General features: G+C 37.9%; 2 protein-coding genes across 3 annotated transcripts; one reads left to right on the top strand and one right to left on the bottom strand.

Annotated features, from left to right (window-relative positions):
• The first annotated feature begins 126 nt into the window (after positions 1–126).
• Positions 127–26,494, top strand: LOC129271245 (cystinosin-like). 2 transcript variants are annotated; one of them, XR_010295062.1, is made up of 10 exons: positions 127–242; positions 4,671–4,944; positions 7,828–7,934; positions 9,297–9,437; positions 10,672–10,771; positions 11,634–11,753; positions 12,716–12,895; positions 13,608–13,725; positions 14,764–15,536; positions 22,773–26,494. XR_010295062.1 is itself a non-coding variant. In XM_064106409.1 (9 exons), the coding sequence occupies exons 2-9, from the start codon at positions 4,738–4,740 to the stop codon at positions 14,982–14,984; spliced, it is 1,194 nt and encodes a 397-aa protein (XP_063962479.1). In that variant the 5' UTR covers positions 140–242; positions 4,671–4,737; the 3' UTR covers positions 14,985–21,403. The 2 variants fall into 2 exon arrangements, 1 of the variants encoding a protein (XP_063962479.1); XM_064106409.1 differs by lacking the exon at positions 22,773–26,494 and having other exon boundaries at positions 140–242; positions 14,764–21,403.
• LOC135155996 (uncharacterized) lies at positions 5,300–6,667 on the bottom strand. The gene has a single exon (XM_064106770.1). The coding sequence runs from the start codon at positions 6,648–6,650 to the stop codon at positions 5,682–5,684; it is 969 nt and encodes a 322-aa protein (XP_063962840.1). The 5' UTR covers positions 6,651–6,667; the 3' UTR covers positions 5,300–5,681.
• Positions 26,495–26,499: the final 5 nt, after the last annotated feature.

The raw sequence follows: 26,499 nt of genomic DNA, 5'->3' as shown, positions 1-26,499 counted from the left end.
CATGGTGATTTCAATCGACCAACTACAAGGAAATAAATCACTTGTTTAAAAAATTGCATCAATGACAGAGATTACGTAATACCCGGGGAGGGGCGCGCAAGCACGAAACTGCACGTTTGCATTTATTGATCACATGATTTCAGTCAGGTGATCGTAACGCCGTTATTGGGCGAGAATTATGATCGCTGTTGTTGTTTGGTCTGACGTCTGCTGCTAAAAAGTAGAATTCTGCAGTTTGAATTGTGAGTAAACTATATCTAACTTCGTTCTTGATCGCGTTTTGAAATGATGATGATTTGTTAGAATTATTTATTTACTGTTTTCTGTAATTTTTCATCAGTTCTATGAAAGCAAAGGCAAGCTCCTCCACGACCACGTCGACTCGTTCCCGTCGCGATCACCTCTCCCAGACCCAGGCCCTGCCATGCCATGCCCGCACCGCCAGCGCCAGCGCACGGCAGCTGCTAGTGCTAGACAGGAATAACCGTCGTTTCTGGGGATTTATTCAACAATTTCTGACATTTTACTATAATCCCCATTCACCGACGGTAGTGTGTTAGTGCGAGCCTGCATGTGTAATCTGGGGCCCGTTTCTCAACATCTGGACAAGTTAGTCATATCTTATCCACCAACCACGGAGATATTATTACTAGTAGTAGTACCAATCTAAAATCTTACTAAACCTGTTTCTGGAAAGGCTTTCTAACTAGTAACTAGAATACCTTGATATCGATGCTATCGGTAAAAAGAGCAGACGAGACGTAGCCTTAGTCACAAAATAGCATAATTTTCAAAAAGAAAAATAATGATAAATTTGCAAATATTGTGATGAATTGGGAAATACATCTTTTCAAATAATAGCACATGTAAATTATGCATCATACATACTTAGTTAGACCATGAAGATTGGAGCATTCAATTGTTTAGAAAATTAAATTATGAATAAATCATTTCATGACTAGAAAATCACATGTGGACGTTGAGATGGGTACCCCCGGGACATCGAATTTTAATAGTTTATGAAAGTAAACCATAACGGTTTTCTTTGTAAAATGATGATAATTATACGCCCTTCTACGATTCCAAACATCATCAAAATATAGTTTAACAAAAACAAAAATAAATCTTTGAAACTGAAACATACGATTTGAAAAATTCTATGCATAAATTAGAGATAGAATTTATCCAAATGTTAATAAGGGTCTGAAAACGACAAATACGAGTCCAGTTATGGATGGCCTGACGTTGTAGAATCTTTATCGATTAAATAATTTTACTATTTCAAACTGAATGGTTTTGTGGCGTTTTACCAACAGTTTTTATAGTTTCTTCTTATTAGAATTATCATTGAATGCATTATCCCACTCGTTTTGTGATGTAATTTCAACCTCTATGATTGATTACGTAAGATTATTATTTTCAAATATCTAGGCACTTTTGCTGGTCATAGTCTACCCACGTGATGCCACTACGTCATAAAGAAAGAAGTTATGACAGGTTCGGAGGTGTCATAAATATTTAGTGAGGTTGTTGTACCCGATCTTGGTAAAGAGGGCTTCGTGAAACGGTTAGCGGACAAGTAGCTCACTATCTCCGATTTAGTCAAGAAGTTAGAGTTAGACTTATGACGGTGTTGAGAAACGGACCCCTGGTCGGCAATTCGGAGGACGGGTTTTGTCCAGATTTTAATTTCTTTAAGATTCTAAATGACATTATATTATCTTGAACGAAGGCCCACTATTTTCGTTAGACTCTAATTTTTCTTTTGATACTATGTAAGTTCTATAAAATATTGAAAATATACGTTACCGATGAGTTATTCCGGGGGGGGGGGGGCACTCAGTATATAACGCATATAGTGGGTATGTGCCGCGGATGGGACCCCCACTTTTACACTCAAATTTCTGTTCCAAGGCATAGCATTTTTGTCTTATTGAGAAAAAGAACAAAGAAAGCCGCTCCAAAGCATAGCATTTTCTTCTTATCGAGAAAAAAGAAAGAAAAAAATCCGCTCCAAAGCTTCGCATATTTTCCGTTACGACGTTCCAGCCGCAATTTTGGTGAAAAGCGGCCGCAGAGCGCTGTCCGACCATCGCATCTGCGCTAGCGCACCCGGCGCCCGTGCCGCCGGGCTAGCTCACTAGCTGCATGCACGTATGCCCGTTCCATAGGGATGAATACGCAATCACACGCAGGCGACCCATTCCAAGGACCCCCGTTTTCACAAACATTTGTCGTTCCGAAGCCCGTTCCGAGAACTCTCCTTTTTAAAATAAGCCCGCTCCAAGGCCCCCGTTTTTTGTCTCGCCCACGGCACATACCCACTACTTTTTTGGTCGAGTGCCCCCCCCCCGGGGGTTATTCCTTATTTTTTTAATTTTCTGCCGGAGAGAAAAAAATGGCAGCCATCAACGAGTTGTGCTTTTATCAAGGCTTTCCGATTAAATTTTCGATATCCTGGCCAATCAATGCGAGCAACAAGTTCCGAACGCACGCACATCTACAAGCGCAAAGCAGCGGCACAAATCGCGATATATATCGACTGGTAAATACGTCTGTAAGGATGATGACGTCGTCAAAGATGGCAACTTACGTTGACCAACGAAAGGATCGAAGATGACGATGTTTCGATCATCATTTGAAAGGAATTAGCGGTAATTGCGGTCTAAGGTATGATATTTCTGAATTTTAAACATTTTTTCGTAAATATGGATGTGATTTCTTTTTCATAATGTGACATTTTATGTACAAAAAAACGATCAGAAAATCAGGTTTCCGCCGAATGTTAGATCTAACGTTACTGCTAATACGTTGTCTGTACGTACAGGCCTCCAAGCTCTTCAGTCTATGTATTGGTGAGTGAGCCTACGCAGTTCTGCAAACAACCAGAATACAGAGACTGAAGCTTTTGGTCTAGGCAGCTGCATGCGCAGCACAGGCCACAGCCATCTGCGATCTCTGCCTAGACCTAGTCTTGAGGACAAGGTTATGAATTACCTCAGGCGATGTTCGTGCAGGCTCCACTCCACTTCACTACCGCTACACTACGCTCCACCTACCCGAACATCGGGACAGTGAACTAGATCGGATATTCCGAGTCATAAAAGGTGGGATGGCAATCATGGTTATCGTAAAAATGAAAGAAAAAAAATATAACGAGGGATACGAATGACTTAATATCTTACTCTACACCTGTATTTCACTCCGTGTCCATCCTCCGGTTATCCTCAAATTTGGTGATTTTGGGCCAGTATCTTTTTCCTCACACATATTATTCACGGCCGATTTCAAAACATCGCATGCGATCGGTCGCTGATCGATCGCGATCGCATGCAATGTTTTGAAATCGGCCGTGAATAATACATGTGAGGAAAAAGATACTGGCCCAAAATCACCAATTTCCAAAGTGAGAATGGAGTTGAATGTGGCTCATCATCACTGGTTATCTAGTCTTGACTCTTTATAGACTTCCTGCTCACACTAAAGTGGTGTCAAAGTTGTGTATTTGTTTGATTATTTGAAATTATTTCCTATTCTCACCAGCTTAGTTTTTAATTGCGAGCCAGCGCCATCAATGATCTCATGAATGCACAAGTTGCAATTTTATCATGTTCCAAACTGTCACTGTAAACAAGAAGAGAATCAATTGTCTTAATTTTGAGCAAACACAAATAATGCAGATTGAGATCTGAGTATGTTGCCAGATCTAGCTGCATCTTATCCCGATATTCTGTGGCATATCGGGACTGTAATTCTCTACCAGAACAGCTGAATTTTCATCATTCACCAACTTCAATTTTCGCTTGAATGATATGTTGATTGTATGAATTAATGAGTTAATAGTATTTATATCTAACATCCAGCTACCCTCGATCAAAAAAAGAAACATTTTTTCATTTCTTCTATTTTTGAAGTGATGGAGAATGTTCAAAATTTTGTCAATATTGCGATTTGTCTATTAAAAAAAAAACTTTAAGATTACTTTTTAAGAAAATCTGACTGCTTAACTCTTAATGTGCCATTCACTGTAATCAGCAAGTGCCAATTTTTTCAAAGAGTCTATATTCAAATGTTTTATTTATATAAAAAGAGTAAACCTCTTGACCATAAGCTGAACTGAACAATGGAATCACTCATGCATGCAATGCACTCCTCAAAATGCAATAGGCATAACAATAGCTGTATGACCATTGCACGAAAGTGTGTTCGTGGCACTCCAGTGGATGCACAGATATGTGTTCATGGCACGTTAAAGGTTAAGTGAAATCTGAAAATTTATTTTTTCACTATTAAAAGTGAACATTTTTCATGGAATTGCCCAGGTCATGCCCAATTACAAAGGCACTTATGCTATGCCCACAAGCAAGATATTTCATAGACATTGCTCTTTGATCCTACATTCAAATTAATAGAAATGCTGTATGCATTCTTGGTAACTAGGTGTGTACTTGTTTTTTTTCTTCAATATTTTCAATTTTTACATTTGCCCTGGACATTATGCATTATTCGATAGAGCTATAATATCTTATTTTTTAAATGTTTTAATATACGACCTGTGACGCTAGTATGTACTCTGATTGTATTTAGTTCACCTATTGGGTCACTTTCAGAGGTTTAAATTCTACTTTATTCATTTTCCCCTTTTCATTTGTCTTAATAATGCTCTGCAGGTGGAGTCAAGTTTAAGCTTTCAGATGGAATCTCAGCTTTCAATGTTTTAACCAGTTAATCATCACCATGGAGAGAATCTTCCCATTCATCCTCACTATTATTCTATTCACTTCATTCTCAAATGGATTCAACGTCACACTGGGGACAGAAAAGCTGATTATTGAACTAGGAAAGAATGATTCTTTTAAGATCACCCCTAAAGATGTCTTACTAGAGCCAGCTGAGATTGACCTCTTCAATGATAAATATGATGTAGCTAGCATACCATCTCAGGTAAGTTAGCAAATTTTAGAAAGCTAAAAGTAAATTTAGTGATCAGTAAGAAATTAAACATGACACTTTCCTGGGAAATGGCTATAATTTTTAAATAAAGTGATATCAAATGTGACAAATAATTTGAAAAAAAATATATTTTTCTTATAGTAAAATTAAAAAGAGGTTAAACATGAACATACTTTTTGTCTTATTTGTGAATTTAAGGGAATTTTTTTTTGAAAACATCCCTCTTGTCTGAATTATTTTCATCTCCCAGTTAATTTTCAGATGCATTTCCTGGTAAAACAATTGATTCCTTGAAAACAATTGATTCAGTTAACAAATTCAAAACAGCTCTTAAAACATAGTGTAGTAGGTTTCACGGTACACCATGTATTCTTTCTTGGGCATATGTTGGTCCTGAAAAGGACCACCCAATCTCGACGTTTCGACAAGTGTGTTCTTGTCGTCCTCAGGAGAATGAGCAAAGTTTGTAAAAGCAGGCCTTATATACTCTGTCGAAGTGCCGTATGCACGGTATCTCGCAGGGTACATGTCTCTGATTGGCTAGATAGGTCACATGACATCCACATATGCGGACGTGGGTGACAACACACAAATTGGGCGCGCAAAACCAGCGACGACCGGAAATTGCTGTCAGTTATCATTCCCGCTAGGATTAGCATGAATGACAAAAGTCACCACTTCCGCCCATACACTGCAGTGCTCACACGTGTGTGGAACGTCCGGGTAGGCTAATTAGGCAAATTAGCCTCTTTGTCTAGAACGGTAAGCCAGATATTGCTGAGTTGGAGGCCGCTGTCTTGAGGAACAGTGTTATGTTCCTCAATCTCCAACGCTTCTCTGACTCTCCGTTGATACCAGTAGGGGACACGGGTGACCAGTCTACTCTCATCCCAAAGAATCCGGTGATCATGCGTATGGGCATGATCGATGATTGCAGATTTTTCCCTCTCGTCTCTCCTACCATGGGCCTTGTGTTCCTTAATCCGAGTGTTGAAGGAACGACCCGTCTCTCCGATGTAAACTTTACCGCATTCACAAGGAATTCGGTAAACTCCAGGGAGGTCCTTGGAGTTGCGCTTGTCCTTATGTGTAGTGAGGGCAGATTGAAGCTTATTTGAGGAACTATGACGAACCTCAATGTCGGCTTCTCTCAAAATCCTCTGAATTTTGTGAGAGGCTGCTCCCAGATATGGAAGAACGACTCTCGCCTTGGGTTGTCCTGCACGAGGGTTCCGCGAGGGGGGAAGCTCAGTGCAGATCTTATGTGAGGGGTAGTTGTTACATTTCAAAACACGTTTGATATGCTCAAGCTCACCTCTCAGGTGGATCTGGTCACTAACCTCATGCGCTCGTTTGACTAACGTCTTGTTGATGGATCTCAGCACTGATGGGTGGTGGAATGAACGATAGTTCAAGTACCGATCAGTGTGAGTAGGTTTCCGATAAACCTGATGGGATAGGGATCCCTGTGCCGTCCTCGTAATCTTTGTATCAAGAAAGGGGATAGACCCCTCATTCTCCATTTCCATGGTGAACTTGATACACTCGTGTTGAGAGTTGAGGTGCTGTAAGAAATTGCTAGTTTCCTCAGCACCGTGTTGCCAAACCACAAAAGTGTCGTCCACATATCTAAGCCACACTTTGGGTTTGTGGGTTGCTGACTGGAGAGCCGTCTCCTCGAAATGTTCCATGAACATGTTGGCTACCACTGGGGACAGGGGAGACTCCATGGCAGCCCCTTCCGTTTGCCTGTAGAATGTGTCTCTCCATCTGAAAGAGGTGGAATTGAGGCACATCTCAAGCAGGTCATGGATCTCTAGAGGAGACAGCTGTGTCCTGTCAGGGAGAGTTCTGTCAAATTTCAATCTCTCAAGGATGATGGCGCAAGCATCCTTAACTGGTACACTTGTGAACAATGACTCAACATCAAAGCTGATGAGGAGGTCATTGTTAGAGACGTTCATCTGACAGATCTGCTCAACGAAATGTTTAGAGTTTCTCACGTGATGCACATTGCTCATTCTCCTGAGGACGACAAGAACACACTTGTCGAAACGTCGAGATTGGGTGGTCCTTTTCAGGACCAACATATGCCCAAGAAAGAATACATGGTGTACCGTGAAACCTACTACACTATTCTTCTTCGCCATGGAAACCTTCAGAAATTATATCTTAAAACATATTTATGTAAATTGTACGTAGCCTCAACAAAATGAACTCACCAACACTTCTCTTCCTCTCCTTTGTTTTCTCAAGCGCATAGAGACTTGCACTATACATAAACTGGCCATTATCATTATTATTATTATTATTTGTATGAATTTATAAATGTACACATGTATGTAACTGTTTATTGCACTGACAGGATATGTTATTTGTTTCACACAGAATGGATAGGTTTTTAAGAGTAAAAGTTTGAAATGCATCATGTATTTAGTTAAGGACCAACTTTACTGAACACGTGTTATAAAAATGGTAATACTACATGTTCAGTGAGGAATAAAATTTTGTTTCACAGGACAGTAAGGAAAACATTAGAATATTTAATATTTCTTATAATAAAATACAAAAGAAAAAGTGTGTGGGTGATGTCATAAGTACCCTCATTTGCATACCGACCAGGATGTGCATATAACTTTTCTGTGAAATTAAGCGAAATTTGTAAATGTCATAACTTTCTTAATTTACAGTATCCGATTTCGATAAAATTTTTAGAATTATGCTTGTTTGATTTTTCTCTTTTATTCAAATTTAATTTTGTTAGGGTGGACTTGTCATTTAACTAAAAAAAGTGTAGCAATGGCGGTTTTATTTTGCATGAAGCAAGAAAGATGATGTCACAATTATTTATATCTTTTGTTAATCACCATTTAGGTGGACTTACTCTCTAACAGTTCAAGCTCGGTATCAGTCCTGGTATCCACTCTCTCTGTAGGAGTGTGTCATATTTCCATGAATACTACATCTTCAGAGATAGGGGAGTAAGTAACTTTTTGTAACTTGTAATATTGTCAATAATTGTTATTCTTTTTAAAAGTAATTTGGGTCGGTCGTATTATAAGGAAATTCTCTTCTTTTTTCTTTGCTGCTTCCCTTTTAATGCTATTTTTCTTGTAAACTTGTATGTCTTTCAGTAGCGTATGTGGGGGGGGGGGTACAGGTGTTCGAACCCCCCTTCCATTTTTTTTATACCCCAAACCCCCCCTAAAATTTTGTTGAAGACCTTTCAGCCTGAAACCCTCCCCCCTTTTAAAAATTCTCCATACCGGCGCTAATAATGTCTTTGATGGTATGTATTCTTTTTTCCTTATGTATTCTATCATATGTTCCTTTTATGCAGAGAGAAAAATAAAAATTGAATTGAAAAAAAAAGTATTTACATGCTCGACTTTCAGTGGCAGATCTAGCCGGGTTACCGTAGATACGGTATTGCTTTGGGGCCATATATTTTTTGCAAAAGGATAGGTCCATCCAACGTTTTATGTCATTAATGGCTCAATCCACCACTGATGACTTAATGTATTTGTTATTATTTCCTTGAATTTGTAATTTCATTTAACACAAGGGTGAATACTGGACATGGAGACACCCTAGTTTGATTGTCTCTGATTTGTGATCTATAGAGTTTCTATACCATAGCGATGCATCACTGTCCCGTGCTGAAGCAGGAATCTCCATGAAGGAATGTTTAGACATGGCTTGACAACAACCTCAACAAAAACAACTAACCCTCTATCAACTTTAAAATCAGAGATTTCAATCAAGAGTTGCACAGACAAGGCTTGTACTATCACTTCGGTCAGGCAATCATAAACCGGACCATTAAAAAAAGGACCCCCTAAATTCCTGAAAGGTCGGGTCCAGTTTACCTGACACTTTGTTAAAATTATCAGTCAGATATACAAGAGTTTGGGTCCAATTTACCCAATGACTGTGAAAATTAGAGGCCAAATATAAAAAGGGTCGGGTAAACTGGAGCTGACCTTTCAGGAATTTAGGAGGCCTTTTTCTTTAATGGTCGGGTAACGTGATTGCCCAAACAGACTCGATCTGATGGCACAAGCCCGCAGATAAAGAATTCTCTGAATACTTATACAGTCTCTAGGTTGTTTTTCCTGTAATACTCTTAGAGATACTGCACATTAGTGTGGAACAGAACATTCTGGTCACACAAAGTTAGAGAGGGACCAGCTAGTGTATGTTAACAATGGTTCAACTCCCAAACCTTTGTCTGACCAGAAAATTTCTGTGCCACTGGTGTACATGTATGATACTGAATGGCACTCCAAAATGAAAAAGGTACTATAAAGCTTTAATTACTTTTTTTTTTCACGTCATTGCAGTTTGTCAGGATTGTATGTAGAGGTCAATGTGGTTCATAGCAGTGCATTGTCAATTATCGTCATAGTAGTCGGTTGGATATACTTTGTGGCCTGGTCTGTCTCTTTTTATCCTCAAGTTTTCCTCAATATCAAACGAAGAAGGTGAGTTTAACACTAAAATGCAGAATATTTATCTTTTAGTTTCGTGAGTGGTTGCAATGTGATTTCTTTCTGTCACAAGCTTTAATTTTTTTAGACAAAGCCATAACTACATCAAAGATTTTCACTTCTTCTTTGATCACATGCAAGTGTTCTGTCATTACCCCATTGATAATATGAAATTGAATTTCAGTTTATATCAGTTCAACAGAGCTCTTAAAGAAGAAAATATTTGAAGGAAATAACCATGATGATGATGATGATATGTTGATGGTGATTACAATGATAATAATGATGATGATGCTGACACTACTACTTAAGTACTACTAGCACTGCTGCTGCCGCCATCACCACTAGTACCATACTACTAGTACTACTACTACTACTACTACTACTACTACTACTACTACTACTACTACTACTACTACTACTACTACTACTACTACTACTACTACTACTACTACTACTACTACTACTACTACTACTACTACTAGTACTAGTACTACTACTACTACTACTACTACTACTACTACTACTACTACTACTACTACTACTACTTCTACTACTACTATACTACTACTAGTAGTACTAGTACTACTACTACTACTACTACTACTACTACTACTACTACTACTACTACTACTACTACTACTACTACTACTAGTACTAGTACTACTACTACTACTACTACTACTACTACTACTACTACTACTACTACTACTACTACCACTACCACTACCACTACCACTACCACTACCTCTACTACTAGAACTACTACTACTACTACTACTACTACTACTACTACTACTACTACTACTACTACTACTACTACCACTACCACTACCACTACCACTACCACTACCACTACCACTACCTCTACCACTACCACTACCTCTACCACTACCACTACCACTACCACTACCACTACCACTACCACTACCACTACCACTACTACTACTACTACTACCACTACCACTACCACTACCACTACCACTACCACTACCTCTACCACTACCACTACCACTACCACTACCACTACCACTACCACTACCACTACCACTACCACTACCACTACTACTACTACTACTACTACTACTACTACTACTACTATGTCTACTACCACTACCACTACCTCTACTACTACTACTACTACTACTACTATCACTACAATGTACAAGTGAACAAAGCAATATTACCGTATCTGGAATGTTTTGTTGATGTTCAACTTTTTCCTCAGTGTTATTGGTCTGAACTTTGACTTCCTGGCGTACAATTTAACTGGCTTTGTAGCGTATGGTGTCTTCAATGTAGGCATGTACTGGATACAACCAATAAAGGTAAGTTTATAACAGGCACAGCTGTTCTTTTTTTTAAATTCTGGGGTTTCAATCTTTTTCTACTGGTACCTCTGAATTTTAAGGGCCTGATTTAGACCGACAAATTTGTTGAAAAACATTTTAAAATGGTTAATTGTTTTGGTACCTCCAACTTTCTCAATGGCATTCTCACTAGTGCACTAGTTGGTGATGGTATAAGTTTGTCAGAAATTCATTATTAGATCCCCAGATAAAACATTCCTGTCTAAAATGTTATTCTGTAATGTATGAAAACACATGTTTTCAGTCCATGTACCTAGCTGGGGAAGTTCAGTCTCTGCACTCATCACCAGCAGCATTATCTTCCTTTTATCTTTTACATTTCTCTCTCTCTCTCATGACTGTCATAGTAAATCTATTTAACTTTCTCTGTATGAATTTGAGAATAATTGTGGTGAATGATTCTGTGTAAATCCTTAATTTTCATCAGTTTCATTGTACAGAAATGCTTTGCGTGAAATCTATGGTAGGGAAAGGGAGAATAGATGGGGAAGATGAAATACAGTAAGCAACAAAAAAAGTAATAAGCTCTTTTGTTCAAATAATTTTATGAAGATTATTATATTGGCTTATAAAGTGCTTATCCCCTCCTATATCAGAAGCACAATAATGCAGTATAATTATGTTCATGATATGCAATATGAAGCATACTGGAAGTTGATAGCATTACCACCATTTTTATACTCAGTTTGAAATGTTTTAGAAGTGCTCTGTCCACTAAAGGCCCGTGAAATGTTTGTTTTTCTAGAACTGCTTTGCCTGTAATACTTATGAATTTTGGGGAGGTACTGGTTTTCAAATTGTTATTTTTCTCTTTATTCAGGATGCATACAAGGCTAAACATATGTACGGTGTGAATCCAGTATTACTAAACGATGTCATCTTTACACTCCATGCAGTATTAATCACCTCAATCACCATATTCCAGTGTTTAATCTATGAGGTAAGCACCTTGTGAGGGTTTGTGGTTTGGGTTTTGGTCCTGAATTAACAGGTCGTTGGTTCGAGGCCCATTCCAATTAGGGTAGATCGATTCTCTCATGACATGGTGTTTGATGGTCATGCAGATTATTGGGGGGTGTCGTGGTCTAGTGGTTATGACTCCCCTCTTTCAATCCGAGGGATGTGGGTTTGATTCCCAGCCATGGCATGTTTTTTCCTTCAGCAAGAAATGTACCCATATTGTGCTGCACTCAACCCAGGTGAGGTGAGTGCGTACCCGATAGAAATTTCTTGAATGCTTGAGTGCCTTTACAGGCAGCGCAGCTAAAGCTGGGGCCTGTTGCATAAAACTTTTTACCTGAGAAAACTCAGGTTGTTTTTACCGGAGTTTTTGCCCTGTGTTAAAGTCAATGGCAGAAATCAGACTAACCTTAGTTTTCAGTTTTTACCAGAGTTTTCTCAGGTAAAATGTTTTATGCAACAGGCCCCTGGGGTAATAATAGCACCGCTTTGTATTGTCAGGAATAAAACGCTATATAAATCCAGCTATTATATTATTACTAGAGTAGTGGAGTAGTTTCACCAAGTGCCTCTGTGTGCTTTTCATTGATAAATTTTCTCTCAACCAATCATATGCAAGGATTCGAGTGGCTTTTCAAAATTATTATTGACAATTACAGATAGGTCACTCCATGAAACTCTTCCCTAAATTGCCTTTATCACAGCCCCTGATATAGTTACCTTCCTTTCTATGTTTGAGATAATTTTATGGCTCGTTAGTGTGCTGTATGCATCTATATAAAGGATTTTTCCTTTCCTTTAACTATTATTCTTTTTCTTCTCCACTGTATTTTATGCTTGAATGCATTGTTGCCCATTCTTGTACATATTGTACTTATTTTTATGCTGAGAATATCAATAAATCAACCTGAACTGAATTAATTAAATTTTTTATTGAAACAGAGAGGAAACCAGAAAGTGTCTCTCATAAGTCGGATCATTCTAGCTGGGATGTGGCTCTTTGCTCTGATCACGTTGGTCATCACGGCTGCGTCCAGTGGTTCTGTGATCACATGGTTAGAGTTCATCTATTACTTCTCTTATATCAAACTAGGAGTGACCCTCATCAAATATATCCCTCAGGTGAATATTATATTCCCAGTTTATGCTGCTGCCTCTCAATTACAACTAAAATATGGATTTAAATTGTGAATGAATACTTTGGATCCAATGAAAATTAAACTGCTCTTGAAATTTTTCCTTTTTTATTGACAATGATACTTTTCTTCTGACGTATGGCACTATAATACATTTGGAGGCAACATCTCTATGAATCCCAATGCATAAAAGTACGAAATTCAGTATGAGAGTAGATAGGGATTTGAGTTGCATTTTGATAGCCATGGTTTAGTTAAACCTTGGTTAACTTAGACCACACTTTATGGAGTGCCAGTTGTCAATTAATTCACCAATTAAAAAAATAATTGTTATCCTACTACAAAAGTCGTCAAAAAATGAATATCGAGTTGTGAAATGGAAAGAATAAGAAAACACACAAAAAAATAATTTTAAGGTATGAATACATTATAATTGCCACTAATATGGAAGAAATATATAAAGTCAGCATTCCATGAAAGTGTGGTTTGAAATTCTAGTTTAGACTAGGGTTAAAGTTAGGTTTAATCATCAGAATACCTCCCATTGTCATTAGCTATTAAAAGCATTACCCTACCAAGTGGTTATGATGTAATGCTTGGCATGTTTCACTCAGAGAACCCTAGCCCCATTGCCTTCATGCTTTCCTGTCACAACAGATGAACCATCAACATTTATTTTTGTCTTCTCATTTTATAAGGCTTATATGAACTACACAAGACAAAGCACTGAGGGCTGGAGTATCGGCAACATATTGCTGGATTTTACTGGAGGATCATTTAGTCTGCTCCAGATGTTTCTTATGTCTTATAATAATGGTAAGTAAAAGCTGATAAATTATTTTGACATTGTACTGTTCAGAAGGGATTATTGAAAGAAACAAACTGATTTTAATACCTTGATATTTATCCACTTATCACAAAGATACAATCCTCAATAGAAATTATTGTTGTGTCCTTTTAATGCACCCTAGTAAATTGTCGTTTTTATTCTATCCATCTACATTCAGGGTAAATTTTTCATAGTTCTAAGACAGAGAACAAAGTCGTACAGTGGAACAATGGAAGTATCTTCCTAGTACCCTGGATCTCAAGATAATTCTAAACTTATCAAAACCTTTCTTAAAATATGTTTATTTAAAGGCGGAGCGAATGACCGATACTGAGTATGGTCTCTCATTGACTCTGTGTTATAGTCTTAAGAAATACATTGTGAGGTAATACAGAGAGTAACAATCCTATAAATGTATTGTATAGAGAAGCAAATGCTTTAAAAAGCATAAGTACTTGTTTTGCTACTTCGTAACATAGTTATTGCGGTATTAATGTATTGAGTAATGAATTACACCGGTGTGTTGGCTCAGTAGGTAGAGTTCAAATCCCAGCCGCGTCAGACAAACAGCCGTTAAAAGATGGGAGTTGCTGCTACCCAGTTTAGCTTTCAACAATACAAGGGATATTATCATATAGCTATGTCGATCTAGCGCTGCACAGTGGCTGCCGGGCCCACGATCAACTGGGAAAAACAAACTATTCGAATATGGATTTTTGATTTTCGATTTAGTGTCTTATCATTCAAGTAAGCCTATATTTAAGACTACACTGTTTAGACTGTTGCATTATGGGTTAGAAACCTGGCCAGATATGAGTAGTTAAGACATGATGTTGTGCTGCTGGTTTGTATCTGCTTTAACTGTTGTTGTTTAAGTGTATTAAAGTACATGTATTACTGTTTAAAATCATAAACTCACAAGCTATGAACAGCTGTGTGAAACGTCCTCAGCTCTTCAATTTTAATCCTCTTCAACAATATGTTACTAATATCAAATCACTTTTTGAAAATAATTTTTCCATCAGATGACTGGGCATCCATCTTTGGTGATCCAACCAAGTTTGGTCTTGGGTTTTTCTCCATTGCTTTTGACATCCTTTTCATCATTCAACATTATGTACTCTACCGAGGTAAGAAACCTGTTGACAAGATGGGTTCATCTGATGAACATAAGCCGCTGATGAGTAGCCAGGAATCCACTCTAGAACGTTCTGGAAGTTCCATTATTAACGGGTCAGCTCACTGATCGTAAGCTATTTTGAAAATCTGAAGGATGTTTAGTCATCTGCTTTGAGAATGTAATGTTCATTATTTTTTGTCGTAAACATCAATACATTTGTTTGATTAAAGAGTGAGACATTTGTTGATACAAGGAAGAGTTTCTCAGAGATAGTTCTTACTTCTAATTCACATCATCTAACAGGTATCCTGTTATAAACATGTTTTGCATTATTCATTGCTGCTTTTCTACTCTCTCCATTGTTCTGTCAATGATGAAAGTGAAGTTTAGTGATGAAATGACGCTATGAAAATGTAGCACTGAGTAAGATGCCAGGCCCCAATGTAAACACAGGCCATTGATTTAGATATGTTTAGGGTTAATGCTACTTTCTTATAGGGCTCATATCTATTTTGCAACACAAATTGGAATAATAATAATAAAAAAGTCACAAAAATCTGCAAGGCCAATGAGAGAGACATTGAGGCCTATCAATAGGATGGTCTTGGATTGATTTAAGACCAGGGGCGTGTTTCACAAAGATTGAAGTATGGCTTAGAGTCGGACTTAAATGCCTATGTCACAAGCCCAGTGCAAAAGCAAAGGACAAAAATACTCTAGAGAAAAGATAATTGCCTATGTACTGTTTACACAACAAATCACGAAAAAGAAAATGGATTGGAATTACAAATCAAATGAAATATCTTTAATCATAATTAAATTCAATGCGTTCACTTCTGTGAATAATATGGCGTAACATCAACGAATAAATTCATAATGAAATTTCATTTCGAATAACATAAAGTCCTTAGCTGTTATCATTTCGTTGGGGCCCATTGAAGAAAGCTGACGAGTTTATCGCGATCAATGGCGAATCCGAACATCGATGACTCATCACTATGACGTCACACTGGAGGGCGATTCCCGAGACTTCTGTCCCGTCCGGAGTTCCCGTAAGCACCCTCAGTACTCACTGTTGATACGGCTCTGCCTTTAGAACCTCGATACCAAAAACCCTACAATAAATAGTAAACATGGAACCACACTTCTAATACATTGATCTAATCACGCAATTGATTCATTAATTAGTTTTGCATAACTAGTTGTCAATAAGTGTCCATGTTTGATTGATGGAAATTCATTTCAAAATTATCCATAAAGTAATCTTTCAAAATACGTTCAATCTTACAAATACATTACAAATTAATTATGCCAATCCCTTATAGATAAACACACAACATGTTCAGGCATAGTATGTAAACAAACCCATTAAACGGACGTAATGTCAAAAATCTGTTAAATAGTTTTAATTTGCAAAATTCAACATTAAATAACTTTCACATATTCTGCAATGAACTTAAAACCTTATTTCGTGCAAATTTCCGTCTTAGTTTTAAAGATTATTGAAATATCCTAGTAGGAAGTAATTTTGACTTACCACGTATGTGGGTTAAGAAATACACCAAGAAATCATCTAAAACTCCTTCCTGACATAGCAGCATAAAATATGATTAGCTCGTCGATAAAACAAATCCATATTATGTGTCTGCTAAAATTATAGCAAAATGATGAAGTTGATATTGCCCCTAAGGCAAAAACAAATCGAGACAAATCATGTCAGCTCCATCCAAACCAATAAAACGTAATGACCAAAATTAATAGGCCTACAGTACACGACGCCGTCGGATCGGGTTTTAGGGCGTAGTTCATTTGCCTAACAAAAGTTTTACAATTAATTTGCATATACGTATGCGCTTCGCCTAGACGTAATGTCCAGTCTTTAAGAAAAGCTCTAAATTAGTAAGATTCATACACTTAACCTTGACAAATAACCGCCAACCCAAAATGATATTACTGCTTTAGAGATTTTCAATGTTATCAAATTATAAAAGTTAGTTCACTCTATTTTATGAACCATTCAATCTTCGGGACATCTACTGAGAAAATCTGCTCCCACATTATCAGATCCCTTGATAACCTCAACATGGAAATTATAGGACTGTAATGCCAACGCCCACCGTAAAACTCTGGGATTTTTCAATCTCGCTTGCGACAAGTATGCCAAAGGAAAGTGGTCCGTCTGCAACGTGAACTTCCTCCCATGTAAGAAATAGGCAAACTTCTTAACAGCCCACGCTAAGGCAAGACACTCGCGCTCTACTATCGGATACAAGCGTTCGCGATCAAGTAACTTACGACTGGCAAAACAAATGGGAAACAATTTCTCTTCATGAGTTTGCATCAACACGGCGCCGATGCCAACATCAGATGCATCCGTGCGCACAACGAACTCGCTATCGATGTCCGGTAATCTAAGTACAGGAAAATGACTCAGCCTGCTCTTAAGTGTTTGGAAAGCGTGTTCATGCGCTTCCTCCCACTTTACTTTCGTAGCACTATTTTTCTTCGTGAGATCGGATAGAGGGGCAGCAATGGTGGCCATATTTGGGATAAATTTCCGGTAGTACCCCACTAGACCAAGAAATGACCTTACCTCCTTCTTTGTTGTCGGTCGGGATGACGACAACACTTGCTTGATCTTCTCTGGCGTAGGTTTCACTTCACCTTGTCCCACGATGTGTCCAAGAAATTCTACTGAGCTACATGCAGCATGACACTTGCTCGGTCGAGCAGTGAGATGACTTTCCCTTAATCGTGATAGGACTCTCCTTACATCTTCCAGATGCTCTTCCCATGATGAACTATAGATGAGGAGGTCATCTATATAATGAAGGACGTGAGGGAGTTCATCTAACACCTTCCTCATCATTCTGGTAAACACAGCAGGGGCGTTAACCATGCCAAAGGGAAGTACCAAAAACTCGTACTGGCCATCAGGAGTTACAAACGCCGTTTTCCCACGGTCCTCCTCGACCACTGGTATCTGCCAATATCCTTTTGACAAGTCAATTTTAGTGAAGTACTTGGCATCTCCGATATCTGCGATTACCTGATCTATGTTGGGAATTGGTTCGTTGTCGATGACTGTTTTAGCGTTGATCTTCCTATAGTCAACGCAGAATCTATTCTTCCCGTCCTTTTTCTTGACGATTACCACAGGTGATGCATAGGGCGATGTAGACTTTTCGATTACTCCCATCCTAAGCATCGTCTCTACTTCCTCTCTAATCGTCTGTCGTAGTGCTTGAGGTACTGGGTAGGGGCGTGATCTGATGTGTTCGGCCGAAGTCAACTCCACCGAATGACTAATGATGTCCGTCTTCCCAGGGACATCGGTCATGACGTCTGTGAATTCCCGGAAGAGCGCCTGCATCTGAGTTCGCATGTCGACGGGTACGTCGTCGCCAAACTCCACGTCATCGATGCTTTCCGTCTGCTCAACTACTGGGAATATAATGCTCGCAGAACCATCACTCTCGTCACCCTCATCCACAATATGGATAGCAGCAACTTGATCAGCTGGGGCTGAAACTTCTTGACTACCATCTTCATGTTCCCTCTCAACATACCTCTTCAGTAGATTGGCGTGATAAGTCTTCTCTTTTCCATTCACCATCAACTTGTAGTTGTTCCTAGCAACCCTCTTCACGACCTCATAAGGACCTCTCCAATGCATGAGTAGCTTATTGCTGCTAGTTGGTAGAAGTAGAAGAACTTGATCACCACACTCAAATCTCCTCTCCTTCGCCTTAACGTCGAAGTGTGTCTTGTACTTCGTTGAAGCCTTCGTAAGCTCCTTCCTAGCGAGCTCACAAGTCGACTCTAGTCGTTCCTGCAAATCAATGACATACTGATAAACTGATTTGACTTCTTCTTCTGGGACTTCTGTAGACCATAATTCCTTGAGAATAGTCATGGGTCCCCTGACAGTTCTCCCATACATTAATTCAAATGGAGAATATCCAAGACTCTCATGTGGAACCTCACGATACGCAAACAGAAGCGCGGGTAAGTATCTATCCCAATCTTTAGGACATTCCTGACACATCCTACGCAACATTTGCTTTAGGGTCCCATTGAACCGTTCACATGCTCCATTAGCCATTGGATGGTAAGGAGTAGTGTGAAACTGGCTAACTCCTAACAATTGGGCAGCTTCTTTCATAACTCCCGAAACAAACTGAGTACCATTATCAGACAATATTTGATTAGGTACACCTAAGCGTGAAAATATTTCAACTAGGGCCTCTGCCACACGCTCGGCTTCAATTCGAGGTAGGGCTACTGCCTCAGGGTAGCGAGTAGCTAGATCAACTACAGTCAAGATATACCTATTCCCTCTATCAGTAATGGGATCTAGGGGTCCTATCAAATCTACTGCAATTCGTTTGAAACAAGTATCTATCAAAGGGGGAATTACGAGTGGCACCTTACCAATCCGTCCTTTAGGCATTGTACGTTGACATGCGTCGCAAGAAGCACAATAACGCTTGACATCGGATTGTAGTCCAGGCCAGAAGAATTGCGTCAGGATCCTGTCATTCGTCTTCCTTGTCTTCAGATGTCCAGCTAATGCAGAGTCATGAGCTAGTCGAAGAACTTGAGATCTGAACGGCTTGGGTACCAACAGTTGAGTAAACGTCTTCCCCTGGGTGTTACCTAGTGACCTGTATTCACGGAATAGAAGACCATTCTTGAAGTAAAATCTCACTTCGCTATTCTTCCCTACAAGCTTTGACTCACCCTTTTCTGCTAAATCTCTTAGTTTCTTCAGCGTTGCATCTGCCTTCTGTGCTGCAATAACATCCTCACGGGTTGCGATACACTCCTGCTGCTTTGACGATCCAAGACTCATGAACGGCCGATCCTTTCGTCTCTTCGTCCCTCGAGTCTCCACTCCTGCCCCTTGTTCCACCTCTTCATTGATAGTTGACTCACTCATCAACTCACTTGGTTGCTCTTGAATGATGACATCATCCTGGCTGTGCGGCTGGGACACATCATTCGGTATCTTTTCGTCTGGTACTTGAGTAACGCCTGACAGATCATCTTCTGTGGCCTCCGACGATGAGGGCGTACTCTGCTCTCTTACAGTTGTCTCCTTTATGTCATCAGGATCACCGTCACAGGAGGATCTATCCTCCTTGATGGATGACTCGCCGTCACTCGCCTTAGTGTAGGTCCAGTTCTGATCCTCATCTCCAGGTTTCCTGGCACCTGTAATATTTCCGATGACTAAACGGGTTATCAACACATAATGCTGTCACATTACCTTGGAAATATGGGGTACTAACATACAGCCTTGCCTCTGGCATCCGTCTAATTGTTCGGTCAATTAGCATACATAGCTTTGTTTTTCCTGTAAACTGAGCTTTCTTCACTAAATCCGTACGAACAATCACGCAACTACAACCTGAATCGCGCAAGACTGTTATTTTCTTGCCATTTATACTGCCATCACAAGTGGGCATATCTGATTCTACTGTACAAGCCGTATAAAGCAACGGAATTTCATGACCACACTGCAGCTTTACCGTAGCTGAATCGGGACTAACACCTTGCGTTTGCGGTGTTGACATATCAGGGCATACGCCGACTACGCATGCGTTCACAGATTGCTTACGCGAATCCGAGCTTAACTTGCCTGGCCCGTCTCTCGAATTACTGCCCTTTTTGTTTGGACACCTGGCCATAAAATGACCAGATTTACCGCAAGTATAGCAAGCTTTTGGATTAGGACTTATGTCGCTTCGGTCCTTACTTTTACCATCTCTCAATTTGCGAGCATTTTCTTCACGGCGTGCGCGTCTACCGGAGTCAGTTGTAGCTGACACATGCGCACTCCTATATTGCTCAGCTAGCAAAATTAGCTCTGGAACGTTTTCGGGATTTCTCTCCCGCATAAATACAGACAATGAACGCTCAGAGGTCTCGTAAATGTGTTCACGAACTATTACATCCAACAACGCATCAAATGTCTTTTCTTTGCCGCTCAAATCAATGCAGCGCGTGACGTAACGAATCAAACGGTTAGCATATTGGTAATAAGATTCTTCTCCGCCTTTCTTCGCTTCGCGAAAGCGTTTCCAATTTCCTTCACTCGTAAGAGCAAAGTATTGCAATAGCATGTTCTTAAGGAGATCGTAATCGGTTGCCTCCTCTGCGCTTATTGAACAATATACATCTAGGGCGGGACCTGTCAACAAGTTGCCTAGAGCAGACGCCCAACAATCCTTTGGCCATTTACTCAAAGTCGCGTGCCGTTCAAAACGGTCTATGTACGCATCTAGTTCATCCGTTTTGTCTCGGAACGCTGGCATACAGGGGATTTTACTAAGACCCTCAGACGATGTCCCAATAACTTTCCTACTTTCACTTATCTTCAAATCTAACTCCTTTTGTTTCGTTACCTCTTCTAACCTTCTTTGATCATCTTCCCTCCTAAGTCTTCGTTCATCTCTTTCTATCTGTTCGTTTCTACGCTTTTCTTCGAGAACCTTGTCACGTTCTTTACAAGCAAATTCTAATAATTCTTTACCCGCTAGTCCACACACTTTACCGAATTCAACAAACTTTTCCAAATCCATTCTTTAAATTCTATTTGTTATGAACAGTACTGCAATTAATTATTTTTCTCATCCCAAGGACATGCCCCCATTTGTCACAAGCCCAGTGCAAAAGCAAAGGACAAAAATACTCTAGAGAAAAGATAATTGCCTATGTACTGTTTACACAACAAATCACGAAAAAGAAAATGGATTGGAATTACAAATCAAATGAAATATCTTTAATCATAATTAAATTCAATGCGTTCACTTCTGTGAATAATATGGCGTAACATCAACGAATAAATTCATAATGAAATTTCATTTCGAATAACATAAAGTCCTTAGCTGTTATCATTTCGTTGGGGCCCATTGAAGAAAGCTGACGAGTTTATCGCGATCAATGGCGAATCCGAACATCGATGACTCATCACTATGACGTCACACTGGAGGGCGATTCCCGAGACTTCTGTCCCGTCCGGAGTTCCCGTAAGCACCCTCAGTACTCACTGTTGATACGGCTCTGCCTTTAGAACCTCGATACCAAAAACCCTACAATAAATAGTAAACATGGAACCACACTTCTAATACATTGATCTAATCACGCAATTGATTCATTAATTAGTTTTGCATAACTAGTTGTCAATAAGTGTCCATGTTTGATTGATGGAAATTCATTTCAAAATTATCCATAAAGTAATCTTTCAAAATACGTTCAATCTTACAAATACATTACAAATTAATTATGCCAATCCCTTATAGATAAACACACAACATGTTCAGGCATAGTATGTAAACAAACCCATTAAACGGACGTAATGTCAAAAATCTGTTAAATAGTTTTAATTTGCAAAATTCAACATTAAATAACTTTCACATATTCTGCAATGAACTTAAAACCTTATTTCGTGCAAATTTCCGTCTTAGTTTTAAAGATTATTGAAATATCCTAGTAGGAAGTAATTTTGACTTACCACGTATGTGGGTTAAGAAATACACCAAGAAATCATCTAAAACTCCTTCCTGACATAGCAGCATAAAATATGATTAGCTCGTCGATAAAACAAATCCATATTATGTGTCTGCTAAAATTATAGCAAAATGATGAAGTTGATATTGCCCCTAAGGCAAAAACAAATCGAGACAAATCATGTCAGCTCCATCCAAACCAATAAAACGTAATGACCAAAATTAATAGGCCTACAGTACACGACGCCGTCGGATCGGGTTTTAGGGCGTAGTTCATTTGCCTAACAAAAGTTTTACAATTAATTTGCATATACGTATGCGCTTCGCCTAGACGTAATGTCCAGTCTTTAAGAAAAGCTCTAAATTAGTAAGATTCATACACTTAACCTTGACAGCCTAGTTGCGTGTGTTATAAAAGGCATGACCGCATTGGTCAGATCATGCCAAGAGGACGCGCAATACTGTGTATCAATCAATAAGATTCGCGTTGCATATCGTATGTGCATCAACATTTAAGTGCGACTCTAATGGGGTGTTGCAAGAAACTTACGATCAATTGCAAGTCTATTTTTGGTCCCTAAAATCAATCATATGTCTTCCAGTTTATTGCAAATTAGTGATTGATTGCTAATCTGCTCCTTGAAACAAGAAGTTTAATCTGATTTGCTATAACTAACGTTGATCTATCAGTTGTAAAACTGCAACAGAATATTTGCAATTGATCGCAAATATTTTTTTGCAACACCCCTAAGTCATACTTAAATCTTTGTGAAACTCTCCCCAGATTGACATTTTATTTTTAGCTTTTAAGTGCTATTTTTATATTATGCTTACAAACATGTAAGCATGGATATTCCAGCGATGGCTGTATTTCATGTGCAATTATCAACATTTGCACCATGTTTTGTATTTTATAGTGAACACTCTTTATCTGATTGAAATTATATTGAATTGTGCAATCTTAATGTTTATTTAATTTGTAGATGGTAATTGCTACAGTTTTATTCTTATTATGAAAATCACTAATAAGAATTTCTACTTTGAGAATCAGAATTATTAGAATTCTCAAATCAGCTATCAGATTAGACGTATGTCCCTCATGTGATATATTATTACATCATTATTGCACCATATATTAGTAATATCAATATTGATTAGTTATTGTATAATTTATTGTGAATATCAATTTTGAATATTATCATGGATTCAGGAAGTGATAAGCATATAATCACCGTTGATGAAGGTAATAGTCAAACTATCACACCTGAGTCCAGCTGGTTGTATATATTTCCAAAGAAAGATAGCGTATACATCCAGCTTGCCAGGGAAGTGATACTTTGTCTTGTCACCTGAAGTCAAGAGGTGATTATGTTTTTAGAAAATACTTTAAGCTTATTCGAAAGAATCAATTTTTCTGGATTACAAGGATGTTTCACTGAATTTGCACCGTGTGCGCATCTAATACTTGAGTGAACCCCAACTTCAAACCCTTGTTTGTCCTTATGATTTGTTTTTCAAGCTCTATGAATGTCTCAAAACTCATTTTGGGTAATTTTGTTTTTGTTCAGGCATGGCAGGTCAAATGTAGTTGAATGTAGCATAGGAAATTATGAAGGTTTTTTTTTATTATTATTAAGTGTAATATTGATTTCATGATCAGCATAATAACAAGCAATTTAAAAAAAAATCTAACTGGTCAATTTTGAACTTTGTGCTCCAAAGCTATTAAAAAGCTAGCCAATAGAAAATAACCCCAATGTCTTAAAATCAGAGTTAGAATATATTTCAGTCAGTTGAAAGATCATATTTACAAAAGTCAAACACACGTGCATATGATTTAGAACATCTTGTGTAATTAGATTGACATTAAAATTAAGATTGCAATTAGAATTATATTGGAAACTGAAATGGAATTGGAATTAAAGTCAGTACTGTTAATAAAATGAACAATTTTTCACAGCATCAACTTTTCCATAAAATGTAATTATCATTGTTATCAATACTACATATTATTGTTATTGTCATTGTTGTTGTGTTTTAATGAATTAACATCATTTTTTTTATCCGTACTCGAACCTGATGCTTCATGGACAAAGTCTAAATTGAAATCACAGAACAGCTAAATAATGATTTAATAGTGATTTTGCAACTGAGCTGCTGCATTATATAGATGTCTGTATTATTTGTATACATTTGGACAAACACATTTGTGTGGTTTTTCAACTTATTTGTATAAAGGTAATTCACAAATTTAAGCATAGCTAGTTACATATTTTTGGGTGGAAAATCATGTTTTCAGATGTTTATGATTTCCGCTAGCTAATGTTGTAATCTGATCTTTAAAATTGAATGATATGTCTATCATCTGAGTGCAAGGTTTATTATTTCTCAAAATATGATTAGGGATAAGTTGGAATACCTCATTTAGTACAAAAACAGGTGAGCAGTCTTTGTAAAATTGTGCACGTCTTTCTGGCAGCTTTATGTAATACATTTCTAAAGTCAAAAGTTTTCTTTTCCAAAAGCTAAATTCTCTTGATATTTTACAATCATTTAAAAGAAGTATATTCACAGCTATCTTTGTATGTCATTTTTCAGCGAGTGCTCAATTATTATTTTGTATTATTTTATACACAAACACAATTAAAATTCATTTAAGTGTATTTGGTCTTAGGTGATATCTCCTAGTGATCCTCGACTGATGAAAGTTTAGCAGAAGTATTTAATGGAAATAATTGATTGCTCAATTTCTGTATACTTGTCACTTTTCTTAATATGTATTTGATTTTCTATCATTGTTTATCATTTCCATCATCATTATCATAAAAGTAACTATTTTTGTAAAAGGTTTTGTAGCTAATTTATTGATAAAAAATGGATGTAGGAAGGCTTGAACACATAGTTAGATCTGAAATTTTTCTTAATTTTAAAATAAAAATGTCATGTGCCTCAACTTTTGGCTAGATGTAAATTCTTAAAATACTTCATGATGATATATGAATTGAATTGGATTTATTTGTATACAATAGTTTCTGTTGCACAGGTATTTTAAAGGAAATCTATTACACTTTGATTTTCAGAGTCGTAGTGCATCTACGTGTACTTAGATTAGGTGATAATTGCAGTAATATACATGTATATATAACTGAATTTTATGTATTTAAAATATAGATTATATTATCTTTTATACTTCCATTGAATAAATATTATGATTGGCATAAAAAAGAAATCCCTAGTAATGTATGTGTAATTTATAATTCATCCTCATTTTTTAAAAATTGCCAGAGCTACCACCACACTTCCACTATCACTTCCATTATCACCATCACTGTCATCATCATCATCATCATCACCATCATCATTATCATCATCATCACTATCACTATCACCATCATCATCATCATCATCATCATCACCATCATCATCATCATCAACATCATCATCATCACCATCATCACCATCATCATCACCATCACCATCATCATCATCATCATCATCATCATCATCATCACCATCATCATCATCATCACCATCACCATCATCATCATCATCAACATCATCATCATCACCATCATTATCATCATCACCATCATCATCATCGTCGTCATCATCATCACCATCATCACCATCATTATCATCATCACCAGCAAAACCAGGGTTATCATCTGAATCATTTGAAGAAGATAAATTACATCTTTATCATCACCACTGTCAACATCATTTTCATTATTGCCACCACCATAATCATCATCAACATGACTCGTTCCATTTGTGATTACAATCTTGATACTATGCAACATTGATGTAGCGCTTAATGTAATGTTTCTTAATGAATTTTTTGCTGCATACAATTTCTACCAGTAATTTACTATTTAATATCTAAATTATCTTCTTCAATTGATCCAGTAAAATAAACTACAACAGGGGAGCATTTCATCAACATTTTTGTCCGACAAAATGCGACAAGTTGTCAGATCTGACAACTTTCCTTGATTTTGGTTGGCCGAGAAGCACGGTTCCCGCCTATGGTAACTCGGATAAAACAGGACACATCGGATGAAACGACCCACATATCCTTTCATGAAACTCTCTTCATAACTCTTTGTACATGACACATGAATACGAAA

This window comes from Lytechinus pictus, chromosome 11 (assembly GCF_037042905.1).
Source record: "Lytechinus pictus isolate F3 Inbred chromosome 11, Lp3.0, whole genome shotgun sequence".
In the NCBI taxonomy this organism is placed as follows: domain Eukaryota; kingdom Metazoa; phylum Echinodermata; class Echinoidea; order Temnopleuroida; family Toxopneustidae; genus Lytechinus; species Lytechinus pictus.
Note: the sequence above shows the minus strand (reverse complement) of the source record. Positions and strands in the feature narration are given on the sequence as shown.